We start from the raw sequence: 23,706 nt of genomic DNA, 5'->3' as shown, positions 1-23,706 counted from the left end.
TCCTGGCTGTCAGCAGCCACCACCAGGGGGAGCTCTGCCGGATTTGACCACCAAACTATCAGCCGTTATCACTTTGCGCCCCCTGGTGGCTGTGGAGGGTCAGCTCCGACCGAGCTCACACAAACACACACACGTCATCACGGCCGCATTTCCCCCCAAAGTTCTGGCTCTTTCCAGCACCGCCCACACAAATCAACGCCCCCGCGGACCAATGAGGAACGTGCTCTTTGTGAGTGAAGGCTTCGCTGGCCAATAGGAAGAAAGAGAGGCGTATCACGTGACCACGCCAAGGCGCGGCCGTTAGAGGTGACGCTGACGTCCTAGAGCGTGGATCTCTGAGGTAAATGTTCCCGTAAACCACGATTAGCGGCCTCAGATGCCACCCACGCGTGATAAGTCACTGTACATAACCTTATGGCGGGGTCACGCACTCTGCGCAGCCAGACGGTTTTTTCTTTTCAGCTTGATGACGTGACGTCATTGTGCAGATTGCTGGTGACGTCATTGCATTACTTGGGGAGGGTCCTGCACTGTATAACGAGGCCTGGGGCTGTTACTGATCGCACGGATTTACACACTTAGTCTTAAAGGGGTGGTCCCAGGCCTGAGAAATGTTAAAGGGGTGGTCCACAATATGTGATATTACAGATGGGCCTAGGGTGGTTGTACAATATAAAGCTCCATTTTCTCACCCCCTGAGCCCCCCGCAGCCAGCGGCCTGTCCCCCCTGCCACGTCGCAGGATGCAGCTGTGCCCACGTCATGGTCCTCGGTGATCCAGGGCTCCCGTCCACCTCTCGGGGGGATTGTGTGCTCCCCCCAGATCTTCAGATCCACCACCCCACTTCTTGGGGGGCACAAAGTTTTTAATTATTTGTTTTCAAAGGGTTGTATAGTATTAGGGATCAAGTCTGCAATCTTATACTGTGAGGATTTTCCAAAGCCAAGAAGCGTGGCCTCAGGTTTGTGATTTTGCATACATGCGGTCACATGCTGACTAGACGTGCACAATACGAGACAAGTGAATGGAGTGAGGCCGGGCACGTCTAGTCGTACTGTGGCCGGGATATCGTATACTTGCAGTCACATGACCACTCGCTACTGGCAGCGTGTAATGCGCACACTGTGAGGATTTGTAAGGCTATGTTCACACGTTGCGTCGGGTCCCTGCGGTTTTTCCCGCAGCGGATTTGATAAATCTGCAGGGCAAACCCGCTGCGGTTATCCCTGCAGATTTATCGCTGTTTGTCCTGCAGGTTCCGCTGCGGGATTTTACCCCAACTATTGATGCTGCATATGCAGCATCAATAGTAATGTTAAAAATAATAAAATCATGGTATACTCACCTCTGACGTCCCAATCTCCCCGGCGCTGCAGGCGGCGGTCCGGTTCCAAAGATGCTGTGCGAGAAGGACCTTCGTGACGTCACGGACATGTGACCGCGATGTCACCACAGGTCCTGGTCGCATAGCAAACCTGAGACCGGACAGCCGCGTGCAGCGCTGAGAGGTGAGTATAACATTATTTTTTATTTCTTTTTTTAACCACAAATATGGTTCCCGGGGCCTGGAGGAAAGTCTCCTCTCCTCCACCCCGGGTATAACCCGCACATTATCCGCTTACTTCCCGCATGGTGTGCACAGCCCCATGCGGGAAGTAAGCGGATCAATACATTTCTATGGGTGCAGAATCGCTGCGATTCTGCACAAAGAAGTGACATGCTGCGGGTTATAAACCGCTGCGTTCCCGCGCGGTTTTTCCCGCAGCATGTGCACAGCGGTTTGCGGTTTCCATAGGGTTTACAGGTTACTGTAAACGCAATGGAAACTGCTGCGGACCCGCAGCATCAAAATCGCCGTGGTTCCACGGTAAAAACCGCAACGTGTGCACATAGCCTAAATGTGAAGATACATTGTATGGGGGAGTTGAGCAGGTTGTGGGACCTTAGGCTACAAGTCTGCAGTCACGCTGTGAGCATTGCCAAGCTACGGGCACGTGACCGCAAACATGTGATTTGCACCTATGCGGTCACTTACTGACTAGACGTGCGTGACCTCATTCACTACAAGTGAACTGTGGGAGGCCGGGCACGTCTAGTCGGCATGTGTCCGGCAGTATGCAAATCACATACTTTCAGTCGCATGACTGCCCGCTCCCAGCGCCGGCACCAGATAACACTGACATAAAAATACAATAAAGACGGACCCACATACTTCTCAGAAATCATTATTTCTTTATCGCCTCTCATTGGGGGACACAGGAACCATGGGGGTGTATGCTGCTGCCACTAGGAGGCTGACACTATGCAAATAAAAAAATTAGCTCCTCCTCTGCAGTGTACACCCCACCGACTGGCATTATACTCTTCAGTTTAGCTTAGTGTCAGTAGGAGGTGGACACGGGTCTTTCATTAGACCGTTATCTACCTCAATGTGCGTCGTTTCTTTTCAGGTTTTTTCCGGAGGGATACAGGGTGAGCAGTCACACCTGTATTCCCACAATGCGGACTATGAGTACGGCGTGTACTGCCACCCCGTATCCTCATAGATCCCTCTCCAGGACCAAGATCCTAGCACAGAAGCGTGCTCAGAAGTCCGGTCCTGGCTCCGTCCCCCACCCACTCGCCTACCAGAGCCTGTCGGTTGGAGGAGACGAGGACGTCCATCACAGCTCCGTGGACGTCTCATTCCCCTCAAGTTAGTAACGGCGTGGGATGTTTAGGTGAGTATTTCCCCTCCATTCCCCCGGGATCTTTTCTCCAGATGTTCCCCTGTCCTCCCTCATGGCGTTTATTTTAGAGGGATCCCAGGGACAGCCATAAGCTCTTCTTCCTTAGTGGCCGCAGTTCTCTCCCTGCAGCCGCACAGCCCCTTATAGAGTCACAGCCTAGCAGGCTGCCGCGCCGCTTCCCCCTGCGGTCTCACTGCTCGGGGGCCACAATGCGTCCTGTGTCTGCACGGCGTCCTTGGCAGGATGCCGTGCCACTTACTTTCTGCGGCGCTCCGACGCCGCGATTCTCCGGCGGCGCTCCAGCGCCGCGATTTTCCGGCGGCGCCGGCCTCTAATTTAGGTCCCGGCTTCTGCCGGGGCCTACTTCTGGCGCTACGACCCCGCCAGTTCCGCTTTCCCAGACAGCCTTGGCAGGCTGCCGCTCTTCTCAGTCCCTGCGGCGCACTGCTCCGGCGCCGCGGTTCCCTTCTCCGGCGGCGCCGGCCTCTAATTTAGGTCCCGGCTTAGGCCGGGGCCTACTTCCGGTTTCTCGGCTCCTCACTTCCGGTTCTGCGGGCGGGCTTTTTCCCGCCCGACTTACTGTGCCCTGCCTACCGGCGCCCCTGCGTCTGGCTCCGCCCCCTTCCTCCTGGGACACTCGTCTGGTGTGAGCACCGCTTTGTACAGGCAGCAGCACCAGCTCTCGCAAGCGCACCCGCATCTTCTGTGGGCACAGCTCTATCTGCGCTGAATACAGCTCCTCAGGGCACTCCATCGACAAGTGGGACATCTTCCAGGACCGGGTCCGTGAGTAGCTGCACTGCAGACTGACACCCCCCTCTGCCCACTGTCCCCTAACCCACTGGCATCTTCAGGGTCCCTAAAAATGTCTACCTCTAAAGGGGGCCGCTCTCGTCCCCCTACCTCTTCATCTTCTGCCTTAGTCACGTACTTTGCATGTTCGTCCTGTAACAGCAAACTTCCCTCAGGTCAGTCCTCCCCGCTGTGTCAGTCCTGCAGCAACCCGATTGTTCCCACCGCCCAGGATCCCCCGGCTGTTCCGCCCGAGAGTGATCCCCCCATCCCAGGCTGGGCCGCCTCTCTGTCACAATCGGTGGCCGATTTAACACGGGTATCTCAAACCCTAGTGTCCGCGCTGGATCGGTTACCCCTGCAGTGGCCAGCGGGTCGCAGGAACCGCCGCCCGAGCCCTCCTTGATAAGCCACAAAAGGTCCAGACAGGAACATCGGTCTGAGTCCTCTTCGCGCTCCATCTCGCCGCTCGGCCCTCCCCCGCGGTTGGTGTCCCACCGATCCTCCTCCCCTGAGTCAGGCGAGGCATTATCTGATGCGCCTTCGGAGGATACTTCGGAGCTGGATCCTAACCAAATCGCCACCATGAGTGAGACAGTCCAGAACCTCATTGGGGCAATAAACCAAACGTGGCATCAAGGATCCCTCTACGGAACCCGCAGATCAGGCGGTTTCGTTTAGACGGGCCAAACCACCTTCAAAATTTTTCGCTCCTCATCCTGAATTCGAGGAAATCGTGTCCAGAGAGAGAGAGAACCCCACTAGGCGTTTTTAGAGGGGAAAACGCCTGGGTGTGTTATATCCTTTTCCTCCAGAACTTACCGCCAATTGGACGGCCTCTCCCTCGGTGGACCCCCCTGTTTCCAGGCTGTCCACCAACACGGTGCTTCCTCTGTCCGGCGGAGCATCTCTGAAGGATTCTAACGATAGTTATAGAATCCTTCGCGAAATCTGCTTTTGAAGCGGCTTCAGCGGCTCTATGTCCAGCTTTTGCGTCCGCTTGGGCTTCAAAATCCATCTCAAAATGGGCCAAGGATCTTCGGCGAGGTATCCTGAATGGGGCGCCTCCCGCGCAATTAGTGGAACTTGCCAACCAGATTTCCCACGCTGGTGAATACCTGGTTTCCGCTTCCCTGGATGCCGCGTCTTGTGCGGCTCAAGCTTTCAGCAATGCCGTTGCCATCCGCCGGACCGTTTGGCTCAAGGCCTGGCAGGCGGACTTGTCCTCCAAAAAGTCCCTCACTAGTCTGCCCTTCCAGGGCTCTCGCCTCTTTGGTTCCCAGCTGGACCAAATAATTAAGGACGCCACCGGGGGTACAAGTTCTCTTCTCCCCCAGGCTAAGCCTCGTCGCCCTCCTCCTAGACGACAGTTTCGTTCTTTTCGGCCTTTTCGTCGCTTCGCTGCGTCAAACTCCTTTTCCCAGCAGCAACAGAGGCCACAGGCACGTCAAGAGAAGAAGGCGGTGTCCTTTAGGCCCACTCCGTCCTGGCGTCCTCGTTTCTCCCAGGGTAGATCCTCCAGGCCCAGGACTGGAAGATCCACCTCGGCATGACTCTCGGCAAGACTCCAGCCCAACTCCCAGATTGGGCGGCCGTCTTCTCCTTTTCAGGGACGTCTGGATTTCCGCAGTAGAGGATGCATGGGTCAGGGAAGTTGTATCCTCGGGATACAAAATAGAGTTCGCTTCCCGACCTCGGGATCGTTTCTTCCAATCCCGTCCTCCAAGAGACCCCGCTCTAGTTCCGGGCTTCTTCTCAGCCATCGCTTCTCTGCTCAAATCCGGGGTAATCGTTCCCGTCCCAGAAATAGAACGCTTCACGGGTTTCTACTCGAATCTTTTTGTGGTACCGAAAAAAGACGGCAAAGTTCGCCCCATGCTGGACCTCAAATTGCTGAACAAGAGAGTTCGCCTGAGACACTTCAGGATGGAATCCCTTCGTTCAGTAATTGCTTCCATGGAGGCTCAGGAGTTTCTATGCTCAATAGATATCCAGGTCGCCTACCTCCATGTCCCGATATTTCCCGGACATCACCGTTTCCTGCGCTTTGCAGTGCAACGAGATCATTTTCAGTTCGTCGCCCTGCCGTTCGGTCTCGCAACCGCGCCAAGAGTGTTCATGAAGATCATGGCGGCGCTGATGGCCATCTTGAGAGTCAGAGGCCTGGTCCTATTTCCATATCTCGACGACATCCTCATCAAGGCTCCGTCCTTCGCTCAGGCCCACGAAAGCCTGTCCATTGTTCTCGACACCTTAGCCCGTTTCGGGTGGCTGGTAAACCGGAAGAAGTCCTGTCTTATTCCTTCTCGGCGCATCATCTTTCTGGGCATGCTTTTCGATACTCGTCAGAGCAGAGTCTTCCTTCCCACAGACAAGAGATCCACTCTCTGTCGGGACATACGCTTGCTCCAGGGTCCTCGACCTCCCTCCCTCCGTTCGGCCATGAAGGTTCTGGGGAGGATGGTAGCTACATTGGAAGCGATTCCCTTCGCCCAATTCCATTCGCGACCCCTTCAGCAAGCCATTCTGTCTCAGTGGGACAGGTCGGTCTTCTCCCTGGATCGGCCGATCAGACTCTCCTTTCGGGTCAAGCGGTCTCTCAACTGGTGGTCGACGTCACCTCTCATCTCCCAGGGCAGGTCCTTCCTTCCGGTTCACTGGCAGGTGGTGACAACGGACGCCAGCCTGATCGGCTGGGGTGCGGTTTTTCGCCACCTGACGGTTCAGGGCCGCTGGTCGCCACAGGAGTCATCTCTGCCGATCAACGTCCTCGAAATTCGGGCCATCTTCCTGTCCCTCCGCCACTGGGAAAGGATCCTCAGGGGCCTTCCAGTCCGGATCCAGACGGACAACGCCACGGCTGTGGCATATGTCAACCATCAGGGGGGGACTCGGAGCTCCTTGGCCCTTGCCGAGGTATCCAAGATCCTCCTTTGGGCAGAGGCAACGGTTCCGGTGATATCCGCGGTGCATATCCCCGGCGTGGAAAACTGGGCCGCCGACTTCCTCAGCCGCGAGGGCCTCGCGGCAGGGGAATGGTCCTTGCATCCGGAGGTCTTCCATCAGATTTGTCTTCGATGGGGAACTCCGGATGTGGATCTTACGGCGTCCCGAGTCAACAGGAAGGTTCCGCAGTTCGTCTCCAGGTCCCGCGATCCTCTCGCAGTGGGCGTCGATGCTCTGGCCATTCCTTGGTCACAGTTCGAGCTGCCCTACCTGTTCCCACCCCTTCCATTACTTCCCAAACTGTTGAAGAATATCAAAGCGGAAGGGGTGCCGGTCATCCTGATCGCCCCGGATTGGCCCAGGAGAGCTTGGTTCGCGGAGCTCGTCAACCTTCTCGCGGACGCTCCCTGGCGCCTTCCAGACAGGCCCGATCTGCTGTCCCAGGGTCCGATCTGCCACCCGAATTCTCGGTCGCTCAGTTTAACGGCGTGGCTGTTGAGATCGCGGTTCTGAGAGCGTCCGGCCTTTCGGACCGGGTGATTCACACCATGATTCAGGCTCGGAAGCCTTCGTCTTCCAGGATCTACTACCGCACCTGGAAGGCCTACTTCCGGTGGTGCGAGTCCAACCGCGTTCCGCCTATGGTTTTTTCCCTGCCTTCTCTTTTGGCCTTCCTTCAGGCAGGACTGGATTCGGGCCTGGCTCTTAGTTCCCTGAAGGGTTAGGTCTTTGCGCTTTCCATCCTCTTTCAGAAGACCGTGGCCTCTCGGCCACAGGTTAAGACCTTCTTTCAGGGGGTAGCCCACACCGTCCCGCCGTACAGGGCCCCTGTGGAGGCATGGGACCTAAACCTGGTACTGGACGTTCTGAAGGTTTCTCCCTTTGAACCTCTTAGGGAGATTCCTCTATCAGTTTTATCATGGAAGGTAGCCTTTCTGGTGGCCATCACAGCCATTCGCCGCGTTTCCGAGCTGGCGGCCCTGTTTGCCGCCCTCCGTTTTTGGTCATTCACCAGGACAAGGTGGTCTTCCGGCCCCCACCTTCTTTTCTTCCTAAGGTGGTTTCCACCTTCCACCTCAACGAGGACATCGTTCTACCTTCCTTTTGTCCAGCTCCGACTCATCCTCTGGAGCGATCGTTGAACAAGCTGGACCTTGTCAGGGCTGTGAGGATCTATCTGGACAGAACGTCCACTTTCCGGAAGACGGATTCCTTTTTCGTCATTCCTGATGGCACGCGCAGAGGCCAGCCGGCTTCTAAAGCGACTATTGCTCGATGGATCAGAATGGCAATCTTGGAGGCTTACCGGGTCAAGAACAGAGTGCCCCCTTCTGGGATTAAGGCTCACTCTACCCGGGCAGTCGGCGCCTCCTGGGCGGTGCACCACAGGGCTTCCGCCCTGCAGCTGTGCAAAGCGGCAACTTGGTCTTCCATCCACACGTTCGCCAAATTTTACAAGGTCCATACCTACGCATCGGCGGACGCCAGCCTAGGCAGAAGGATCCTGCAGGCGGCAGTGGTGAGTCCTCTGACCTGATGGAAGTCTGTTTTTTCCCGCCCTTGGGACTGCTTTGGGACGTCCCATGGTTCCTGTGTCCCCCAATGAGAGGCGATAAAGAAAACAGGATTTTTGGTTGCTTACCGTAAAATCTGTTTCTTGAAGCCTCCATTGGGGGACACAGCACCCTCCCAATGTTTTTGTTATATGTTCTCTGACTGTTCTCACGTTTACAGTTCTCAAGTTTGTGGTTATGGTTTTTCAACCTTGTTCTTTCTCCTACTGCTTTCTCACTAACTGAAGAGTTTAATGCCAGTCGGTGGGGTGTACACTGCAGAGGAGGAGCTAATTTTTTTATTTGCATAGTGTCAGCAGCATACACCCCCATGGTTCCTGTGTCCCCCAATGGAGGCTTCAAGAAACAGATTTTACGGTAAGCAACCAAAAATCCTGTTTTTTTTTTTTTTGTTTTTTTTTTACAAAAAGTGTGTAATGCTCAAAAACACAAATCTTACACTTACCTTTTATATCCGTGACCCTTACACTACGTTCACATTTGCGTTGTTGGGCGCAGCGTCGTCGACACAACCCAAAACGCATGTACACAACGCAGTGTTTTATGATGCATGCGTTGTCCTAAAATAGGAAAGAACAAGAAATTTGGCGCAGGAAAAACGCTACATGTAGCGTCTGGTGCGCCCAAATGACGCATGCGTCGTACAACGCATGACAACGCATACCGGCGCATGTCCATGCGCCCCCCATGTTAAAGATAGGGGCGCATGACGCATGCGTCGGTATCCGTCGACGACGCTGCGCCCAACAACGCAAATGTGAACGTAAGATTACATGGTCCTGGCACCCCGGGCTTTGCTGCCGTAGCCTTTTGTCTTCATATGGCTCAGGCGCTGGTGTTTTTCCATGAACATTGCTGAGCGAGTACACACTGCAGGTTTTGATGTACTGGTCCCATTTATGACACTGCCCCATTCGGGAGAACAAAAAACAATTTTCAGTTGCAAAAATGTATGCAGCAAAATAAGCAGCTTGGGAACTTGCGCTCCGGATATCTGGGCATGCTGGAAATTTGCATTCAGAAAATCCGTATTTTTCAAAAGTAAAGAATATAAATAGTAATCTAGAGATATTACTGCACGGTGTGTTCTTCTGATTGTTAGGGCAGGGTGACACGACCGTATTTTCTCTCATCCGAGATAATCAGGCCGATTATTCTGATCTGTGTGTGATCAGATGAGGAGGAAATGAAGAACAAAATGACTCCATCTTCTCCATTCTGTCTATCCGTGGAAATCTGACTGCACTCAGATGTTATCTGATTGCAGTCTGATAGTTTTCATACAGGCTTGCATGGCTGAGTGTGATCTAAATATCGGATTTAACATGGGCATGCTGCGATAGCCCCATAGACTAGCATAGGCGTGCTGCGATAGCCCCATAGACTAGCATGGGCGTGCTGCGATAGCCCCATAGACTAGCATGGGCGTGCTGCGATAGCCCCATAGACTAGCATGGGCATGCTGCGATGGCCCCATAGACTAGCATGGGCGTGCTGCGATAGCCCCATAGACTAGCATGGGCGTGCTGCGATAGCCCCATAGACTAGCATGGGCGTGCTGCGATAGCCCCATAGACTAGCATGGGCGTGCTGCGATAGCCCCATAGACTAGCATGGGCGTGCTGCGATAGCCCCATAGACTAGCATGGGCGTGCTGCGATAGCCCCATAGACTAGCATGGGCGTGCTGCGATAGCCCCATAGACTAGCATGGGCGTGCTGCGATAGCCCCATAGACTAACATTTTCTAACGGATTGCACTGAGACTAAAAATACGGTCATGTGCAACTGCGTTTACTGTCAGATTAAAAAAATTCTCATTTACACGCGGTCGAAATCTTCTGGGTGTGAATTGGCTCGTAGTGCGGGTTTTTATTTTGCCACATGTCGTTTCTTTGGGCAAAATTCCATTCCTGCTTTGGGACTTCACATTTGCTTCTATTGATTGGATTATGCAGCTGATGTGCAGTACCCGTCTGGGACCAGTATGCTGTCAATGGTGCTGTTTAGCTACGGCCAGCAGTGGGCACAGCTGACTGGCGGGGGGAGCCGTGTGTCGCACCCCCCACTGATCAGATATTGATGATAGGCCAACAGTGTAAAAGTCCCTGACAGCTCCTTTAACTGCAGACATCAAGATGCAGATTTTGCTGCTGAAGTGCTGAGAAAAACCTGCAATAAATCTTACAGTTGCATTTAATAATTTCTCAGATAATAGCTGGGCACGGAGATAATGGAGTTCTTCATTATCATCTGCACTGTGGTGCCATGCAGAATTGTTTTTAGTGATATTCTGTATTTGATTTTGTAGAATGGATCCTAGCAGACAGCCATTTGGGGGCTCTCGCTTTCCACCACCCTTTGGAGTGAAGGTACCATCATCGGAGTCCACAGAGAGGGCAATTGGCAGAGCGGCCTCTCTCTCCAGAGGTCGTGGATTGGAGCTAGCTGCCATCTTAGACCCACCAGTTAAGGTAAAATTAAACCACTTTTTTTTTTTTTTTCTTTACTTCTTCCCGACATTTGCAGGGCGTGTATATATATATATATATATATATATATATATATATATATATATATATATATATATATATATATATATATATATATATATATATATATATATATATATATACACAGTGGGGCAAAAAAGTATTTAGTCAGTCAGCAATAGTGCAAGTTCCACCACTTAAAAAGATGAGAGGCGTCTGTAATTTACATCATAGGTAGACCTCAACTATGGAAGACTAACTGAGAAAAAAAAATCCAGAAAATCACATTGTGTTTTTTTTTAACATTTTATTTGCATATTATGGTGGAAAATAAGTATTTGGTCAGAAACAAAATTTCATCGCAATACTTTGTAATATATCCTTTGTTGGCAATGACAGAGGTCAAACGTTTTCTGTAAGTCTTCACAAGGTTGCCACACACTGTTGTTGGTATGTTGGCCCATTCCTCCATGCAGATCTCCTCTAGAGCAGTGATGTTTTTGGCTTTTCGCTTGGCAACACGGACTTTAAACTCCCTCCAAAGGTTTTCTATAGGGTTGAGATCTGGAGACTGGCTAGGCCACTGCAGGACCTTGAAATGCTTCTTACGAAGCCACTCCTTCGTTGCCCTGGCGGTGTGCTTTGGATCATTGTCATGTTGAAAGACCCAGCCACGTTTCATCTTCAATGCCCTTGCTGATGGAAGGAGGTTTGCACTCAAAATCTCACGATACATGGCCCCATTCATTCTTTCATGTACCCGGATCAGTCGTCCTGGCCCCTTTGCAGAGAAACAGCCCCAAAGCATGATGTTTCCACCACCATGCTTTACAGTAGGTATGGTGTTTGATGGATGCAACTCAGTATTCTTTTTCCTCCAAACACGACAAGTTGTGTTTCTACCAAACAGTTCCAGTTTGGTTTCATCAGACCATAGGACATTCTCCCAAAACTCCTCTGGATCATCCAAATGCTCTCTAGCAAACTTCAGACAGGCCCGGACATGTACTGGCTTAAGCAGTGGGACACGTCTGGCACTGCAGGATCTGAGTCCATGGTGGCGTAGTGTGTTACTTATGGTAGGCCTTGTTACATTGGTCCCAGCTCTCTGCAGTTCATTCACTAGGTCCCCCCGCGTGGTTCTGGGATTTTTGCTCACCGTTCTTGTGATCATTCTGACCCCACGGGGTGGGATTTTGCGTGGAGCCCCAGATCGAGGGAGATTATCAGTGGTCTTGTATGTCTTCCATTTTCTAATTATTGCTCCCACTGTTGATTTCTTCACTCCAAGCTGGTTGGCAATTGCAGATTCAGTCTTCCCAGCCTGGTGCAGGGCTACAATTTTGTTTCTGGTGTCCTTTGACAGCTCTTTGGTCTTCACCATAGTGGAGTTTGGAGTCAGACTGTTTGAGGGTGTGCACAGGTGTCTTTTTATACTGATAACAAGTTTAAACAGGTGCCATTACTACAGGTAATGAGTGGAGGAAAGAGGAGACTCTTAAAGAAGAAGTTACAGGTCTGTGAGAGCCAGAAATCTTGATTGTTTGTTTCTGACCAAATACTTATTTTCCACCATAATATGCAAAAAAAATGATAAAAAAACAGACAATGTGATTTTCTGGATTTTTTTTTTCTCAGTTTGTCTCCCATAGTTGAGGTCTATCTATGATGTAAATTAGACGCCTCTACAGACGCCTCTCATCTTTTTAAGTGGTGGAACTTGCACTATTGCTGACTGACTAAATACTTTTTTGCCCCACTGTGTGTATATATATATATATATATATATATATATATATATATATATATATATATATATATATATATATATATATATATATATATAGTAGCATGGCTAAAGGGTTTGTAGTCGATGGGAGGTATGTGCCACATAAGTGCCTGGTTGCTGTAATGTAGCCCGGAGTATTCCTTTCTTGCACATAATCTTGTATATGTGTTTCAGGACCTGTGGTAATGTCAGACCACATGGCTAATCATGTGATGGGTTACTGGGTGGGGTTAGCTCTTTATAAGACTGGCTAATCCTTTACACAGCAGAGATGTGTGGAGGTGAAACCCTCCTGAGTGTGTTACGGCTTCAGGACTGAGCCGGATGAACTGGACACTTGTTTTTCTTTACCTGAACCAAAGGCTATTTGTTTTCTGTTGTTTGCAACATGGTTTATGAAGCAATAAACCCAGTGAACTTTAAAGGAACACGTCTCCTGAGTGTCAGCCGTCGCAGCTGAGTGAGTGAAATCCTTACAATTGGTGGAGAATGCGGGCAGCGTTCCCAGCGGAGACGTGAGTTTATTTTGAATGTCCTGGGTCAAGGCTGTTGCAAGCCAGCAAGCATTGCCGGAGAAAATGGAGGACCTGCTGAAACAATTGGTCCAGATGCAGTCACAGCAGGAGAAAAGGCAGCAAGAGACCAACAGGCTGTTGATGCAGCAGATACAACAGAGCCAGCAGGAGCAACGGCAGCAGATGCAACAAAGCCAGCAGGAGCAACGGCAGCAGTTACAACAGAGCCAGCAGCAGATGCAGCAGAGCCAGCAGGAGCAACGGCAGCAGATGCAGCAGAGCCAGCAGGAGCATCAGCAGCAGATGCAGCTTCTGGCAACCGCCATCCAGGGCAAGGCGAGCGCCCCAACCCCAGCTTTGGCTGATGACACCCACGTCCGGAAAACGGTAAGACGCGCGTTGCAGAAAATGACTCCCGGGGATGATGTTGAGGCCTTCCTGACAGTGTTTGAGAGGGTCGCTGAGAGGGAAAAACTTCCGCCAGAGCAGTGGGCAGAGGTACTTGCGCCATACCTGACGGGAGAACCCCAGAAGGCGTACTATGATTTGACCTTGCAGGATGCCAAAGAGTATCACAAATTGAAAGCCGAGATTCTCGCACGTTTGGGGGTGACACTGACTGTCAGGGCACAGCGAGTTCACTCCTGGGGCTATCACCGGGACAAACCACCTCGTTCCCAAATGTTTGATCTGTTGCACCTGTTCCAGAAATGGCTGCAGCCAGAATCCTCTGCGCCTGCACAGATGGTAGAACGGGTGATGATGGATCGGTTTGTCCATTCCCTCCCGAGGCCTATACAGTCTTGGGTTGCCCAGGGTGATCCCCAGAATGCCGACGAGCTGATCGGACTGGTTGAGAGGTACCAAGGGTTGGAAGGCTCCTTCGGGAGGCAGCCCATGCCGTACTGGGGATCCCAGAAGGCAGCTGAGTCCCAAAAAGGGGTGGTGCGTCCAAGGTCACAAAGGGCGGGGGAGGTGGTGCCCAAGGTCCCCACGGGTGATATTATTTGTTGGAGGTGCCACAAGCCAGGACATATAGCTGCCCGTTGTTCCCAAACCACTGAGCAGATGGACTGCAGCATGGGACGCCGTTGTTCATACTATGCGTATCCAGCTTGCAGTGTGAACTCTCCGCCCAACGAGGGACCTCAAGCATGTCCCGTGAAGGTGAACGGTCAAGCAGTAACGGCACTGTTAGACTCGGGGAGCCTAGTGACCCTGGTGAGGGCCACTTTTCCTCTCCACCTGCTCCCGGGAAAGAAGGTCGGAGTGCGGTGCCTACATGGTGATGCAAAGGACTACCCTGTGGCCAGTGTGAACATTGAAACGACATGTGGCACGGAGTCCCACATAGTCGGCGTCATTCAGGACTTGTTGCACCCTATAATTATTGGCCGGGATTTCTGTTTGTTTTGGGATTTGTGGGGGAAAGGTTCTGAGCTCCCTAGCAAGAGTAGGGAACCAGTGAACCCGGGAAGGGTGGTGCCACACCCAGAGTCAGACAGATTTCCTTTTTGTGTCCTGGCTGGAGATGAGGAGGAAGTGTCCCCTGCATCTGACATTCTGGAGTTAGAGGTATCCGGTGAAAATTTTGGGACTGCCCAACATAGGGACCCCACTCTGAGGGAAGCCTTTAATAATGTCACAGTTATTGACGGGGTGGTACAGGAGCCGGGGGCAGACACAAGATTTCCCCATTTTCTAATGAGCAGGGAGTTGTTGTACCGGGTCACGAAAATAAGGGAGGAGTTGGTAGAGCAGTTGGTAGTGCCGGGTCCATATAGACGGAAGGTGTTGGACATGGCCCATTCACACATCTTGGGTGGACACCTAGGGGTGGAAAAAACGCAGGAACGGGTTGTGCAGAGGTTCTATTGGCCTGGGTGCCACCGGGAAATAGTGAACTATTGCAGGTCCTGCCCTACATGTCAGCTAACTGCTCCCACTCCTCATTTCCGGAACCCCCTTGTGCCACTGCCCATTATTGAGGTGCCATTCGAGAGAATTGCCATGGACTTGGTCGGTCCCTTAGTTAAATCAGCCCGGGGCCATCAGTATATATTAGTCATCCTGGACTACGCCACACGCTATCCTGAGGCAATTCCCTTGAGAAATTCTTCTTCAAAGAGTATAGCTCGCGAGTTGGTCCATGTCTTTTCCCGGACAGGTCTGCCGAAGGAGATCCTGACTGACCAGGGGACACCTTTCATGAGCAAGGTGATGAGGGAACTATGCAAAGCCCTGAAAATCTCCCAGTTGAGGACCTCGGTGTACCATCCCCAGTCAGATGGCCTTGTTGAGAGATTTAACAAGACACTGAAGAGCATGCTGAGAAAAGCTATAGAGAAAGACGGTAGAGACTGGGATTGTCTCTTACCCTATTTGATGTTTTCCATTCGTGAAGTTCCACAGGCCTCCACAGGTTTCTCACCGTTTGAGCTTCTGTATGGCCGACATCCACGAGGACTCCTGGATATAGCCAAGGAAACCTGGGAAGCCGAAGTCACGCCCCACAGAAGCGTCATTGAGCATGTGGCCCTGATGCAGCAGAGGATTGCAAAGGTGATGCCTATCGTGAAAGAACACCTTCTCCAAGTACAAGAAGCTCAGGCCAGGGTCTACAACCGGTCTGCAAGAGTGAGGCAATTCAATCCGGGAGACCGAGTTCTTGTGTTAGTTCCGACAGTGGAAAGCAAGTTCTTGGCCAAATGGCAAGGGCCATATGAGGTTGTCGAGAAACTTGGTGAAGTAAACTATAAAATTCACCAACCAGGAAGACGGAAACCATTCCAAGTATACCATGTCAACCTTATCAAGCCGTGGCAAGATAGAGAGCCGACAGTAACTCCATCGTTGTTAAGCAACCCAGAAGATGAGGTTGGAGCGGTTACTATAGCGGAGACGCTATCGGAGTCCCAGAAACAGCAATGCTGGGAGTTACTCCAGAAAAACAGGGACCTGTTTTCCGAGTTGCCTGGGTACACGAAGGTCATAGAGCATGAGGTCCTGACAGAGCCCCATGTGCGCATGAACGTGAAGCCCTATAGAATTCCTGAGGCCCGTCGAGAAATAGTCTCCAAGGAAGTGGAGCGTATCTTGAAGCTTGGAGTCATTGAGGAATCCAAGAGCGGTTGGTCGAGCCCAATTGTCCTGGTCCCAAAACCTGATGGGGAGTGGAGATTTTGCAACGACTATAGGAAGTTGAATGAGGTCTCCAAGTTCGACGCATATCCCATGCCCCGAGTTGATGAGCTCATCGAAAGGCTTGGGCCCGCCAGGTACATAACCACCTTGGATTTGACGAAGGGGTATTGGCAGATCCCCATGGCACAGGAAGCCAAGGAGAAGACGGCGTTTTCTACACCAGATGGATGCTTCCAGTATGTCCGGATGCCATTTGGCCTACAGGGAGCTCCGGCCACCTTCCAAAGGGCTATGGATAGAGTCCTTGCACCCCACAAGGCATACGCTGCTGCGTACCTAGATGATATCGTCATCTTTAGCCCGGACTGGGAGAGTCATCTGGAGAAAGTCCAAGCGGTGTTTGATGCTATAAGAGAGGCCGGATTTACAATAAACCCGAAGAAGTGTGCATTGGGTAAAGAAGAAGCTAAGTACCTTGGATACATAGTGGGTCATGGAGAAATAAAACCCCAAATCAGTAAAGTGGAGGCAATTCAAACATGGCCAAAACCAGTTTCCAAGAAGCAAGTTAAAGCCTTCCTGGGAATCGTGGGATATTACAGGAGGTTCATCCCAAACTTCGCCACAATGGCGGCGCCTCTGACTGACCTGCTAAAAGGGACAAAATCAGTAATGGTTAAGTGGTCCGAAGAAACAGATTCAGCCTTCCAAGAAATGAAAGAGGCTTTATGTAAGCAACCCGTTCTGATGGCCCCAAACTTCAAGAAAGAGTTTATTCTTCAGACAGATGCCTCAGATGTTGGGGTGGGAGCAGTCCTTTCCCAAGAACTACATGGGGAGGAGCATCCTGTTCTCTATCTGAGTAGGAAGCTGTCCTCATCTGAAAAGAACTACTCAGTCGTTGAGAAGGAGTGCTTGGCCATAAAATGGGCAGTGGACACATTGCGGTACTATCTGCTGGGACGTAAATTTAGACTGGTATCTGACCATGCCCCGCTTAGGTGGATGAGAAAGGAAGAAATGCTAGTCACCCGTTGGTTCTTAGCCCTGCAGGACTTCAGTTTCCATGTGGAACATAGGGCCGGAAAGCTGCACGGTAATGCGGATGCCCTATCGAGAATCCCTTGTTTAGTGGGGGAAAGTGCCAAGCCCCACGGCTTTAGGCAGAGGGGGAAGGTATGTAGCATGGCTAAAGGGTTTGTAGTCGATGGGAGGTATGTGCCACATAAGTGCCTGGTTGCTGTAATGTAGCCCGGAGTATTCCTTTCTTGCACATAATCTTGTATATGTGTTTCAGGACCTGTGGTAATGTCAGACCACATGGCTAATCATGTGATGGGTTACTGGGTGGGGTTAGCTCTTTATAAGACTGGCTAATCCTTTACACAGCAGAGATGTGTGGAGGTGAAACCCTCCTGAGTGTGTTACGGCTTCAGGACTGAGCCGGATGAACTGGACACTTGTTTTTCTTTACCTGAACCAAAGGCTATTTGTTTTCTGTTGTTTGCAACATGGTTTATGAAGCAATAAACCCAGTGAACTTTAAAGGAACACGTCTCCTGAGTGTCAGCCGTCGCAGCTGAGTGAGTGAAATCCTTACTATATATATATATATATATATATATATATATATATATATATATATATATATATATATATTTTTTATTGTGTAACAGCGCCAAAACATAAAAGAAAAATATACCGTGAATTTGTTATTGCTGCAATTGTACTGACTTGATGAATAAAGCTACAGTACCTTATAAATTGTACCAAATGTGGAACTGCATAAAAAAAAAATTCCTGAATTGCTGGTTTTTGTTCATTCTGCCTCGCAAAAATATCGGAATAGAAAGCGATTAAAAATATTATGTGACCAAAAATGGTACCAATAAAAACGTCAACTCGTCCCGCAAAAAAACAAGCTGTCACATGACTGTCGGCTGGAATATAGAAAAATTATAGCTATCAAAACATGGGGATGCAAAAACTTGTTTTTGCAATAAAAAGCACCTTTTTGTGTATGACAGTAGCCAAACATAAAAACCCGATATAAATCTGGTATGGCTGTAATCGCAGTATTGCACCGACCCGAAGAATAAATTTGTCTAATCACTCATTGTCATGCTGTGACGGTCTTTGCTAAGGAAGGAGGGCCTCAAACTGTCTCTGGAGCTGGGACCCTAACTATCTCTGTCCCGGGGGTACTCTTCAAAGTAGAGAGGTCCGAGTCTTCAACCTTACTATGCTCCTTTTAAAGGGAACCTGTCCCCAGGTTTGGTTGATCCGAGTTACGGCCACCGACATTCAGGGCTTATATACAGCATTCTATAATGCTGTATATAAGCCCCCAACCCGACCTGCAAGAGAAGAAAATTAACTTTTATTATACTCACCTGCGGGGCAGTCAGGTCCAATGAGTGTCGCAGGTCTGTTTCCGGCGCCTCCCATCTTCTTGCGATGCCTCCCTTGTGGGGCTTGTCTTCAGCATTATAGAATGCTGTAGATAATCCCTGAAAGACGGTGGCTGTAACTCGTATCGGCTAAACCTTGTGACAGGTTTCCTTTAACCCCTTAATCCCATATGACGTACTATCCCGTCCAGGTGACCTGGGACTTAATTCCCAGTGACGGGATAGTACGTCATATGCGATCGGCCGCGCTCACGGGGGGAGCGCGGCCGGGTGTCAGCTGACTATCGCAGCTGACATCCGGCACTATGTGCCAGGAGCGGTCACGGACCGCTCCCGGCACATTAACCCCCGGCACACCGCGATCAAACATGATCGCGATGTGCCGGCGGTACAGGGAAGCATCGCGCAGGGAGGGGGCTCCCTGCGGGCTTCCCTGAGACTATCGGTACACGGTGACCGTGTACCGAGCGTCTTCTCCCTGCAGTCCCCGGATCCAAAATGGCCGCGGGGCTGCATCCGGGTCCTGCAGGGAGTACTTCCGGGTCGCCTGCAGGTGCTGGTAAGCCTGCAGCGATGTCAGTGAGATCGCCGATCTTACAGAGTGCTGTGCAAACTGTAAGATCGGCAATCTGTGATGTCCCCCCCTGGGACAAAGTAAAAAAAAAAAATTTCCACATGGGTAAAAAAAAAAAAAAATTACTAAATAAAAAAATATATATTATTCCCATAAATACATTTCTTTATCTAAAAAAACCCCAAAAAACAATAAATGTACACATATTTAGTATCGCCGCGTCCGTAACGACCCGACCTATAAAACTGTCCCACTAGTTAACCCCTTCAGTGAATACCGTAAGGGAAAAAAAAAAAAACGAGCCAAAAAACAACGCTTTATTATCATACCGCCGAACAAAAGGTGGAATAACACGCGATCAAAAAGACGGATATAAATAACCATGATACCACTGAAAACGTCATCTTGTCCCGCAAAAAAACGAGCCGCCACAAAGCATAATAAGCAAAAAAAATAAAAAAGTTATAGTCCTGAGAATAAAGCGATGCCAAAATAATTATTTTTTCTATAAAATGGCTTTTATCGTATAAAAGCGCCAAAACATAAAAAAATGATATAAATGAGGTATCGCTGTAATCGTACTGACCCGACGAATAAAACTACTTCATCCACTTTACCAAACGCGGAACGGTATAAACGCCTCCCCCAAAAGAAATTCATGACTAGCTGGTTTTTGGTCATTCTGCCTCACAAAAATAGGAATAAAAAGTGATCAAAAACTGTCACGTGTCCAAAAATGTTACCAATAAAAACGTCAACTCGTCCCGCAAAAAACAAGACCTCACATGACTCTGTGGACCAAAATATGGAAAAATTATAGCTCTCAAAATGTGGAGACGCAAAAACTTTTTTGCTATAAAAAAAAGCGTATTTTAGTGTGTGACGGCTGCCAATCATAAAAATCCGATATAAAAAACGCTATAAAAGTAAATCAAACCCCCCTTCATCACCCCCTTAGTTAGGGAAAAATAATAAAATTTAAAAAATGTATTTATTTCCATTTTCCCATCAGGGCTAGGGTTAGGGTTGGGGCTAGGGTTAGGGCTAGGGTTAGGGTTGGGGCTAGGGTTGGGGTTAGGGTTGGGGCTAGGGTTGGGGTTAGGGTTGGGGCTAAAGTTAGGGTTAGGGTTTGGATTATATTTACGGTTGGGATTAGGGTTGGGATTAGAATTAGGGGTGTGTCAGGGTTAGGGGTGTGGTTAGGGTTACTGTTGGGATTAGGGTTAGGGGTGTGTTAGGGTTTCAGGTAGAATTGGGGAGTTTCCACTGTTCAGGCACATCAGGGGCTCTCCAAACGCGACATGGCGTCCGATCTCAATTCCAGCCAATTCTGCGTTGAAAAAGTAAAACAGTGCTCCTTCCCTTCCGAGCTCTCCGGTGTGCCCAAACAGGGGTTTACCCCAACATATGGGGTATCAGCATACTCAGGACAAATTGGACAACAACTTTTGGGGTCCAAGTTCTCTTGTTATCCTTGGGAAAATAAAAATGTAGGGGCTAAAAATCATTTTTGTGGGAAAAAAATTTTTTTTTTTATTTTCGCGGCTCTGCGTTGTAAACTGCAGTGAAACACTTGGGGGTTCAAAGTTCTCACAACACATCTAGATAAGTTCCTTGGGGGGGTCTAGTTTCCAAAATGGTGTCACTTTTGGGTGGTTTCAATGTTTAGGCACATCAGGGGCTCTCCAAACGCAACATGGCGTCCCATCTCAATTCCATTCAATTTTGCATTGAAAAGTCAAATGGCGCTCCTTCCCTTCCGAGCTCTGCCATGCGCCCAAACAATGGTTTACACCCACATATGGGGTATCAGCGTACTCAGGACAAATTGCACAACAACTTTTGTGGTCTAATTTCTTCTCTTACCCTTGGGAAAATAAAAAATTGGGGGCAAAAAGATCATTTTTGTGAAAAAATATGATTTTTTATTTTTACGGCTCTGCATTATAAACTTCTATGAAGCACTTGGTGGGTCAAAGTGCTCACCACACATCTAGATAAGTTCCTTAAGGGGTTTACTTTCCAAAGTGGTGATGCTTGTGGGGGGTTTCAATGTTTAGGCACATCAGGGGCTCTCCAAACGCAACATGGCGTCTCATCTCAATTCCAGTCAATTTTGCATTGAAAAGTCAAATGGCGCTCCTACCTTCCGAGCTCTGCCATGCGCCCAAACAGTGGTTTATGCCCACATATGGGGTATCAACGTACTCAGGACAAATTGTACAACAACTTTTGGGGTCCATTTTCTCCTGTTACCCTTGGTAAAATAAAACAAATTGGAGCTGAAATAAATTTTGTGTGAAAAAAAGTTAAATGTCCATTTTTATTTAAACATTCCAAAAATTCCTGTGAAACACCTGAAGGGTTAATAAACTTCTTGAATGTGGTTTTGAGCACCTTGAGGGGTGCAGTTTTTAGAATGGTGTCACACTTGGGTATTTTCTATCATATAGACCCCTCAAAATGACTTCAAATGACATGTGGTCCCTAAAAAAAAAAAAAAGAATGGTGTTGCAAAAATGAGAAATTGCTGGTCAACTTTTAACCCTTATAACTCCCTACCAAAAAAAAATTTTGGTTCCAAAATTGTGCTGATGTAAAGTAGACATGTGGGAAATGTTACTTATTAAGTATTTTGCATGACATATCTCTGTGATTTAAGGGTATAAAAATTCAAAGTTGGAAAATTGCGAAATTTTCAAAATTTTCGCCAAATTTCCGTTTTTTTCACAAATAAACGCAAGTTATATCGAATAAATTTTACCACTAACATGAAGTACAATACGTCACGAGAAAACAATGTCAGAATCGCCAAGATCCGTTGAAGCGTTCCAGAGTTATAACCTCATAAAGGGACAGTGGTCAGAATTGTAAAAATTGGCCCGGTCATTAACGTGCAAACCACCCTCGGGGCTTAAGGGGTTAAACCCTGATCTGTCCCCACCCCATGAGGCATATGACAGAAATGTAAGGTAAACAAGACACAAAGACAAAACGGGGATAACAGAAAACCACTATCATACAAAAGCACCAACCAACAATAGGGAGGAGGATAGGGACAGGGAGGAATAAACTAAATGGGAACAGGGACTAGGAGATATACACATATGTGCTACAGCAAACCACTGATCACTACTACAACAACTCTACTACAACCACTTAGCTTTAGAATGGGAAGACAAATCACACCAGTAGGGAAAAGAAGATCTTACCAGTTTATATCAGAAAAGGTAATGAGCAGATGAGAAGCAGCTGAAATGGAGTTGCATGTTTCTGACCAGCATAGAAAGGTTCGTTAACCTCTTCAGGACCAGAGGATACTAAATCTATTTAATATGGGACACAAATTACACCATTCTCTAAAATAAGACCCGCGATTCATTACCTGACGTGACCGTTTAACTCCAGGTCTTCCAGGGGGACGTGACGCCTATACTGCACCAGGAACGGTGTAAAAAATAAATGCAACCATTTTTAACCTGCTGTTGATTTGTTCATTCTACCTCCCAAAGATTGCAGTAATGCTCAGCGCATATTTATCCTACGCTGAGCGCTTACATCGCGGATTCCGTGTAAATCTCTGAAACACGTGATTCAGACAGAACCCCCAGTGGGAGATTCCTTATATTGATGGAGGCACTGTGGATGCCATCTGGCCTATGATCTGGCGGTGTCCGTCTTTTTAGGCATGCATAAAAGCCATTGTTTTGTGCACTTCTGAAAAGGAGGACACAGCTGAACAGAGACCAGAAGGAGTCCAGAGAAAATCTGCTGCCTTATTATAGTGAATAGATCCCTCCTGGATTCTGTTCTTCTAGCACTTAGGGGAGAATCATGAGCAGGGCACTACCACGTAATGGACACTACAACATACTGGGCACTACAATGGCAGTTTGCAGTTTTCACTCCGCAACATCCACTGCTGGAAAACACCCATGTAGTCAAAACTGCCACTAAACCTGTAAATAAATTCCCAAAAGGGTATAATTTCCAAAATGGGGTCACTTGAGGGGGATTCTGTTCTTCTAGCACTTAGGGGTTCTGTAGATGGAGTCCACAAACTATTCTAGGAAAATCTGTGCTCCACAAGGCAAATAGCGCTCCGGCCTTCCCTAGTCTCGACATATGGCAATCTGTACTGTGGTATTTCTATGTTCAGCAAAAATTGTGGGATAAATTTTGGTGCTATTGTAACCCATTTCCCCATGTTAAAATGTAAAATCTGGGGCTAAAGCAAAATTTTGGTGGTAAAATGTAATTGCCGCATGTTTTCTTCACTGCTCATTGGTATAAAATTCTGTGACACAGCTCAGGTGTCAATATGATCACTGCACCCCTAGATGAATTCATTGAGAGGTTTAATTGGTAAAATGGGGTCACTTATGGTGGGTTCTGCTGTTTTGACACCTCAGGGGCTCTGCCAATGTGACATGGCAAATGTTTTCCTTTTTTTTTTTGATCATACAATAATCTAGTTTTACAATTAGCTCCCTATAGCAATTCTGGCCTCCATCCTGTTATAATGTCCCCTGTCCTGTAGTAATGTCCCCTGTCCTGTAGTAATGTCCCCTGTGATGTAGTAATGTCCCCTGTCCTGTAGTAATGTCCCCTGTCCTGTAGTAATGTCCCCTGTCCTGTAGTAATATCCCCTGTCCTGTAGTAATATCCCCTGTCCTGTAGTAATATCCCCCGTCCTGTAGTAATATCCCCCGTCCTGTAGTAATATCCCCCGTCCTGTAGT

General features: G+C 49.0%; 1 protein-coding gene across 1 annotated transcript in view; it reads left to right on the top strand.

Annotated features, from left to right (window-relative positions):
- The first annotated feature begins 270 nt into the window (after nt 1–270).
- Nucleotides 271–23,706, top strand: part of PIWIL2 (piwi like RNA-mediated gene silencing 2) — a 243,951-nt gene continuing 220,515 nt past the window's right edge. Inside the window, exons 1-2 of the mRNA XM_069766984.1 lie at nt 271–340; nt 10,352–10,514. Of these exons, the coding sequence (XP_069623085.1) occupies nt 10,353–10,514 (162 nt within the window). The 5' untranslated portion in view covers nt 271–340; nt 10,352. The remainder of the gene's footprint in view (nt 341–10,351; nt 10,515–23,706) is intronic.

The sequence above is a fragment of the Ranitomeya imitator genome, chromosome 4, assembly GCF_032444005.1.
Source record: "Ranitomeya imitator isolate aRanImi1 chromosome 4, aRanImi1.pri, whole genome shotgun sequence".
Lineage (NCBI taxonomy): Eukaryota > Metazoa > Chordata > Amphibia > Anura > Dendrobatidae > Ranitomeya > Ranitomeya imitator.
Note: the sequence above shows the minus strand (reverse complement) of the source record. Positions and strands in the feature narration are given on the sequence as shown.